Source organism: Xenopus tropicalis, chromosome 4 (genome assembly GCF_000004195.4).
Source record: "Xenopus tropicalis strain Nigerian chromosome 4, UCB_Xtro_10.0, whole genome shotgun sequence".
In the NCBI taxonomy this organism is placed as follows: Eukaryota; Metazoa; Chordata; class Amphibia; order Anura; family Pipidae; genus Xenopus; species Xenopus tropicalis.
In genome coordinates this window covers 26,720,696-26,729,101 of record NC_030680.2, presented here as the reverse complement: position 1 = coordinate 26,729,101, position 8,406 = coordinate 26,720,696, and the positions used below count along the sequence as shown (strand labels likewise).

At 35.9% G+C, this 8,406-nt stretch overlaps 1 protein-coding gene across 1 annotated transcript in view; it reads right to left on the bottom strand.

Moving 5' to 3' along the window:
• Positions 1 to 2,042: 2,042 nt before the first annotated feature.
• LOC116410389 (mucin-5AC-like) overlaps positions 2,043 to 8,406 on the bottom strand; it is a 53,435-nt gene continuing 47,071 nt past the window's right edge. The window contains exons 35-41 of the mRNA XM_031900754.1: positions 8,065 to 8,105; positions 7,169 to 7,294; positions 5,730 to 5,843; positions 5,406 to 5,534; positions 4,328 to 4,379; positions 3,484 to 3,592; positions 2,043 to 3,100 (exon numbers count right to left, since the gene is read on the bottom strand). Of these exons, the coding sequence (XP_031756614.1) occupies positions 2,380 to 3,100; positions 3,484 to 3,592; positions 4,328 to 4,379; positions 5,406 to 5,534; positions 5,730 to 5,843; positions 7,169 to 7,294; positions 8,065 to 8,105 (1,292 nt within the window). The 3' untranslated portion in view covers positions 2,043 to 2,379. The remainder of the gene's footprint in view (positions 3,101 to 3,483; positions 3,593 to 4,327; positions 4,380 to 5,405; positions 5,535 to 5,729; positions 5,844 to 7,168; positions 7,295 to 8,064; positions 8,106 to 8,406) is intronic.

The window sequence follows — 8,406 nt, the reverse complement described above, 5'->3', positions numbered from 1 at the left end:
AGGGTAGGAATGTCAATGTTTCTTGAATACCTAAATACCTCTCTACCGCTATAAGTTATTCCACTTGATGTCAATAATCATGCTGTAGTTTACTTTATTGTTTTAGCTTGTACCATTTGTCTTGTTATCTCATGTTTTTGATTGGTAGCGCTAGGGAGCAGGGACTTTTAGATTACTTTAAGGATAGGCCCCTTACAAATACAGCACCATAAGTTCAAATGCAAAGGAGACAATGGAATACTTTACTTTTAGGGGCACATTTACTAATCCACGAATCTGAATCACGAATGGGAAAAAATCGTATTGGAAACGAAAATTTCGGAAGATCGCAAATATCACGAAAATGCTTACGAAAAAATCGTATTAGTCACGATAATATCGTATTGGCGATCCGAAAGTCACAAAATTTTCGTACCGAACAATTGTAAACAGCGGTAAAACCTTTCCGATTTTTTCGAGCAAACGTCCGAAAAAGTCGTGCGCCGTACGAAAAAGTCGTGCGGACGCCCGAAAAAATCGTCGAAAATACGCTCGGAGCGGTCGCATTAACGCTCGAGCTTATTTTTTTATGGCAATTGGAATAATATACAGATATGGGATCCCTTATCTGGAAACCCGTTATCCAGAAAGTTCCGAATTATGGACAGAACATCTCCCATCGACTCCATTATACGCAAATAATTCTAATCTTTAAAAATGATTCCCTTTTCTCTGTAATAATAAAACAGTACCTGTACTTGATCCCAACTAAGATATAATTACCCCTTATTGGGGGCAGAACAGCCCTATTGGGTTTATTTCATGGTTAAATGATTCCCTTTTCTCTGTAATAATAAAACAGTACCTGTACTTGATCCCAACTAAGATATAATTGCCCCTTATTGGGGGCAGAACAGCCGTATTGGGTTTATTTAATGGTTAAATGATTCCCTTTTCTCTGTAATAATAAAACAGTATCTGTACTTGATCCCAACTAAGATATAATTACCCCTTATTGGGGGCAGAACAGCCCTATTGGGTTTATTTCATGGTTAAATGATTCCCTTTTCTCTGTAATAATAAAACAGTACCTGTACTTGATCCCAACTAAGATATAATTGCCCCTTATTGGGGGCAGAACAGCCGTATTGGGTTTATTTAATGGTTAAATGATTCCCTTTTCTCTGTAATAATAAAACAGTACCTGTACTTGATCCCAACTAAGATATAATTGCCCCTTATTGGGGGCAGAACAGCCCTATTGGGTTTATTTAATGGTTAAATGATTCCCTTTTCTCTGTAATAATAAAACAGTACCTGTACTTGATCCCAACTAAGATATAATTACCCCTTATTGGGGGCAGAACAGCCCTATTGGGTTTATTTAATGGTTAAATGATTCCCTTTTCTCTGTAATAATAAAACAGTACCTGTACTTGATCCCAACTAAGATATAATTAATCCTTATTGGAGGCAAAACAATCCTATTGGGTTTATTTAATGTTTATATGATTTTTAGTAGAGTTAAGATATGGAGATCCAAATTACAGAAACATCCCTTATCCAGAAATCCCCAGGTCCCAAGCATTCTGAATAACAGGTCCCATACCTGTACTTACTGGACCTTCTTAAAATATGCACCAACTTTCTGATCTTGTTTGGTATTTCAATTTCTGTCAGAGGCTTCCATAATGAACCACCTTTACCGTAGTAATTTATAATAATCAAATTTTTGGGTGAAATAGAGCTCGCCCTATTTCTCCCCCCTCCATTCATTTCTATGGGATTTTTAGAGATGTATTTATTAAAGAGTGAGCTAACTTTCACCTCTTGATAAATATGCCTATAGAAATGAACCGTGCATCATTGTTTTTGACACGTGCAACTTTTTTTTTTTGCGTGGCAAATTTTTGCCTCCATTTCATGACAAAATCCATCAATGGTGAAAAGTGGAAATTTGCTGCGGGGTTGTATGGACATTTTTTCTTATACAAGAATAGGCCCATACACACTTATTCATTATTTAGAATTTTTGAAAAAATATAAAATTGATGATGCCAAGGTTGCTTTTCATAATCATGTTTATTATTGTCTACTTAATTTTTTTTTAATAGAAAGAAGCAGCATTATACACTGTCCACAATAGAAGCCTTTTGCTGGTGTGATATATAGATAACCACAAAATTATATCATTTAGAAAATCTTTACTACTGACAGCTTCTAGGAGAAAAAATATTAGAATTTGTTTTACTGGATATAACTATGTGGCAGGCACAAATGGCATTAACAGAATTATTATCATGTATCCTAATGGTGCGGTATTTCTGTTTTTTCCTAAATCAACTTCCTCTGGTTTTAGATTGGTTTCTCTTGGTGTTCTTGGATCATCTTCTCCTTATGCTATTGGTGAAGCATCTCTTGAAGGTTTTGTGGATCAATCTCTCCTGAATGTGTTGAATCAGCTTTTCCTGATGTTTCTGGAGCAGCATCTTTTGAAGGTTTTTGATCAATCTCTTGAAGGTTTTGTGGATCAATCTCTCCTGAATGTTTTGAATCAGCTTCTCGTGATGTTTCTGGAGCAGCATCTCTTAAAAGTTTTGTGTCAATCTCTCCTGAATGTTTTGGATCAATCTCTCCTGAATGTTTCAAATCAGCTTCTCCTGATGTTTCTGGAGCAGCATCTCTTGAATGTTTTGAATCAATCTCTCCTGAATGTTTTGAATCAGCTTCTCCTGATGTTTCTGGAGCAGCATCTCTTGAATGTTTTGAATCAATCTCTCCTGAATGTTTTGAATCAGCTTCTCCTGATGTTTTTGGAGCAGCATCTCTTGAATGTTTTGGATCATTCTCTCCAGAATGTTTTGAATCAGCTTCTCCTGATGTTCCTCGAGAAGCATCTCCAGAAGGTTTTGGACCAACTTCTCCTGACATATCTGAATTATTTTCTCTGGATGTTGAAGCACTGCAAACAGAACTTGCACATCCACATTCTACCACATCAGTGTAAGTATAGCTCTTGAATGTTCTATCAGGACAAACAAGTTTTACAGCCTTTTGTTGTGTTTTCTTTTGTCTGCAGCAGCTACATCCTTGATCAACTCCTTCTAATGTTTGAGAATCACTGAAAAATAGAAGCATGTGCCAACAGTTAGGATCAACAGACAGTAAGAACAATTAATCTTATTACTGCTGTTAACCAAACACAAGCGTAATTCGTGCTATAAGGTAGTATTTTCTGGAAATCATTTCTGTTGTGCTACAGAAAACATTACACAACTATTTATTTACTTAAAAACATAGATGCTAAATATAAAAGATGTGAATTTTGAATCCAAAAGAACTTTCTTTATTTATGTTTAGAACAGCATTATAGAGTATGCTAAAGCAATCTAACATTGACTGTTTAAAAATGAAAAAACATAGTTGCTTTGAACCGGTGCTAGAAAGGCACATTTCCTTGACAACACTGGATATTATAACTATTCATAAGAATTTGTGACTTACTTAATTCCTTTCATACAGGGGCCACCACAGTATGTAAGTTCCACGTCCAGTGAGCAGCTGCCATCCCTTAGGACCTTCTTGATTTTCCGTGCACTACATGTTTCCTCTGCTATTATATCATGTAAAATAATTGTTGAAATACAAATAATATATACATACATAATATATACAAACATGATAGTTTAAACTGATTTTCAGTCTTGGAAATACTGATAGCTGCTAAGACTACAGGTCCCCATACACGGGCCGATAGTAGCTGCCAATATCGGTCCCTTGGACAGATTTGGCAGCTATTTAGCCCGTGCATGGGCACTCCCAATGGGCCTGCCTGACTGATATCTGCCCTGAAATCGTCCAGATCTTGATCGGGCAGGTTAGAAAATCTAGTCGGATTGGGGACCACATCGGTCTATGCCCTATGACCCAGGGCCAAACGATCGAATTACCCTGGATTCTCCTGATATCGCCCACCTGTAGGTGGGGGATATCGGGAGAAGATCTGCTCGCTTGGCGACATCGCCAAGCAAGCGGATCTGCCAGTGTATGGGGACCTTTAGATACGTTCTTCTCATTGAATGGTATCTATGGGAAAATCTGAATTAGGAGATAAGCTTTTCTCCTCAAAAGCTCCCCATATGTGAAAACATATGGATAAGATTCAATTTGAGGAGAAAAAAATGTTTCTCTTAATTCAGTTCCAGTTTTTTCCCCATAGACTTTAATAGAGTTTTCATAAACAGTGAGATAAGTTTTTCTCATTAAATTGCATCTGGGAAAATCTGGAATAAAATTGAGAATTTGAACATAAAAGTAGAATATATTTCTCTTTAAATATTCTCCTTACCCTTATATGTACATGTCTGACAACATCCATTTTCATCTGTTTTTAGTGTATTCTGCGAAAAGATATAAAAGCAAAATGTAGTTTTAGGGGCACATTTACTAAAATTTGTTTTTTTCTGGCCTTGAAAGTCATATAAACTCGACATGGTACAAATTCGAATTAAACTCGATCCTTGCTGAATTTACAAAATGCCCCGATAATTCTTGAATTGTTTGTACCAAAATTTTGAGTTTAAATTGAAAATCCAACATTTTATAAGTTGAAAGTATTGTTAAAACTCGAAAAATTCGAGTTTAAACGGACGTTCGTTTCCATGAATCCTCCTAATTTTCCCAAACAGGAATTGCTCCAGCAGCCATTTTCATTCTTGAAAAACAATAATGTGCTTAAGTTTCACTTGAAACTGGGTGAAACTGAAAACAATGATGGAATTAACTTGTCCTTGAAAATGTGTCAAGGACAGGCTGTCACTGACTATTCTAAGCCTCCATAGGACTCAACAGTACAAATCAAGAATTATATGAGGTTTAAAAAAAAAAAAATCTAATTTTTTGGAGAACAATAACAAAAATATCGAGTTCTGGTGAGTTCTAACCCATTCATAAATCTCAAAATTATCTAGAAGTGAGAAAAAATCCGACTTTATCTCAAAATTGCTTCGTAAATGTGCCCCCTAGTGTTGCACTGATAATTATGAATTCATGATACAGTAAGCTCCACTACACAACACATAGTGGAAAATCAGCAAAATGCAATTGTTGTGCAAAACGCATTTGTCACGCAATTTTTTTTGTGTCACACGCGTCTTTTTTTTTTCTGTGACCACGCCTATTGTCTGCACGACCACGGCCATGTTGCCGCGACCACCCTATTTTGACGCGATTGTAACTTTTTTTGACATGCAACAAATTTTTTCGTGGCGGATTTTTGCTGAAGTTTTGCAAAACAATTCGCCAATGACGAAATGCGGAAATTCACTGCAAATCCATGCCTGGCGAAAAAATTTGCTCATCACTAGTAAACATGTAAACACTAACAAAGAACTCAGAGCTTGTAGAAAATGTAGTAACAAGATTACCGGTTCACATCTGGAGATGTCTAACTGCTGGCAGATCTGTTTTACTTTGGTCAAGATAGGTTGGTCATCTAGCTGATCGCATTCATAGTAGACACATCTGTTACTTGTAGGATAATATGAATGTCCAATCTACAGAAAATGTAAAGCAATACAATGTGTAACAAGTATATTATATATTATATTATATATACTTTGTATATATATTGTATATAGTTATTTATATATGCAGCAGCTTCAAAAGCCACCCCTGGCAGAGCACATTCAGAACACTACTGTAAAGGCAAGTGCATTTTCCAATTGGTTTAAATGGGCTGTAAGACCTACCTCAATGTTTATCTTCATACCATTGCTTCCCTTCATTGAGCAGGCTGATTTTGGCTTTTCTAAGGCGACACATTCTCCACAGCAGGCACCTGCTTTTGTTTGGTAAACGTAGCCCTAGATAGACAAAACAAATTTATAATATATCTCAATTTCTATTCTATGATTTTTAAAAAAAATAAATAAATGAATCTCTGTATTTAGAAATAGAGGTTTAACAAGTGAAATATGAAAAGGGATACCACATTACAATGCTTGTTGCTTACATATATGTAGGCATGTATGGTATTTAATATTAAAGTAAAAATTACGTGAAATGTAACAAGAAGCAGTTTTAAATGAAATATTTAGTGCACACTATGAGGGGAACGGGTATGGCTGTGTGTTTCAAATGCTTTGATTAACTTGCTTACCAGGCATTTTCAATCACCACTACAACAACTGACAATTAAAAGACCTGGTGATTGTTGTAAGTTATAGCCTGGAAAGCACATTCTGGGACTACCCTGAGATACTTGTTCCTTTTCATTAATAGTAATCAAAATATTCCTTGTGGTTTATCAGTAGAACAAATCATGTGGTGCACCATAATACTTATAACAAATATAGACACAGTTAAATTGGTTAGGGCAACATAGCTTCAAGAGATTCTATGCATGCCTTGTCTTTTCTTCACTTTTTGGCAGAGTGCAAGTTGTTTTGGTTTCCAATAGGAGTGATGCTCGGCACATGAATAATGAGTAGCCAGTTAAAAGCACACTGTCCTCACATATCCTTAACTTACCCCTGCTGATTTCTGCATCCAAACTGAACCCAGGTGCATAGTAAAGAAATAATTTGGGTTCATACACTATATTTGAAATAATGTCCCACGTCATTGGTGGAACTTTACTAAAGCTGGACATGGATCTCTGCTATCGCGGGCGACTAACTGCTCTGAAAAGACTTTCCACCGGCAACAATGGAAGTCGCCAGTGGAAAGCCCTTTGCATTGCTTCGTTTTCCAATGTCGTGCGAAGCTGCCTGCAGGAGGAAACTTTGCGCAACTTCAGATTACTGAAATGATGCGAAGGGCTTTCCACCGGTAAATTCTATTGTTGCCGGTGGAAAGCCTTTTCCGAGCTGTTAGTCGCCAGTGATAACAGAGATCTATCGCGGGTGACTAACTCTCTCCGTGGGTTCTTACCCTCAAATGAAGCATCTAACACAAATAACCAAACACCATTGCCCACTGAAATAATGTCTGGATTGGGCAAATAATGACTGATAACAACTTTGACCTTGACTTTTTGTAGGCAAAGTGGCAGCAATTAAAAGAGCCTGTGAGACATTATCCTAAACAATCAACAACTGTTAACACATTATTAACTTCTTTAAAAACAGGCCACATGCATATTAGTATTAATGTAAAGATTGTGGCCACATTACAAGAGTTGACCTACCTTCTTACAGTTTTTGTTACAAACTATTGGTTGGCATTTGACAGCATAGAACTGTGATTTTTTGTCTTTTTGAGAAGAACATTTGCATGTTTGGCACACATTGGATTGTGGAACAATCGACCCTTGCTGTTAAAAAAAAGACATATTAAAGAAAATGTCAAAAACATTGTATATTCAGATATTATTTTTACTTGTTTGGTTCAAAATTATACTCTGAATTTATCTATTATTGTAATGGTTCCCTACTTGTTTATTGATTTATTGTTATACAGCACTGCATACGTTAGTAACGCTATATGAATAAAAATATACATACATACACAATACATTCCAATGGCTAATATGTGAAAAAATTATAATTTAACTTAAAATTGTGTTTTACTTTTATGCTAAGGCCTGTGTCATAACAAAACACATGTAGTATTTGAACAAAAGCTTATATAGGCTAAGTGGTGAATTTTATCACCATATTAAAAAAAAAATGTAAAACTACCTATAACCATCTACCTGTAGAAGATGCTAATAGGTCAGTGTGTCTGTTCTGGACACAATTATTGAAGAAAACTATAACAATAATGATGATGATAACAATAAATAGTAGTAGAAAGAAGAGTAGTAGCAACAGAAGAAGAAGTAGTAGTAAGCTACTTGTTTGCTTTGCCCAGGGTCTACATACATTATACATTGCCCTAGGCCCAGGCCGTAAAAGCCCCCTATGCGTGCCCTATAGTGAAATCCGGCACTACCTTTAAAATAAATACAGTGAACACATATAGAATACAGACACCTGGGTGTAAATGCTCAAACACTGATTACAAATATATTTGCTATAACTTATTTTCTGGGTACCTACAAATTTCTCTATACATATTAAAATAGCAAGAAAAAAAACTTACATGGTATACTTCATTTCCCACGACACAGACAGATTCTTTCACTGTTGAGATGAAGCAAAATAGTGCATCCATATGTCAACACCAAATTAAAAAAATCCCAAATCATTTCCCCACAAAACTAAAGCAATATTATGTTCTAAAAAGATATACCAATGGTAAGCTTACCAGCCAAGATGATGGCTGGAAAGTTTATATTCTCTTAGTATACCCCAAGCCCTGGGGTATCACTGGGATGTTAAGTGTATAAAGCTGTACAAGACCTTGTTGGCCTAACTTAAAATGCACCATTTGACATTAATAAATTAGCTTGGAACAGTTCTCAAACTTTTTATTTGTATATTT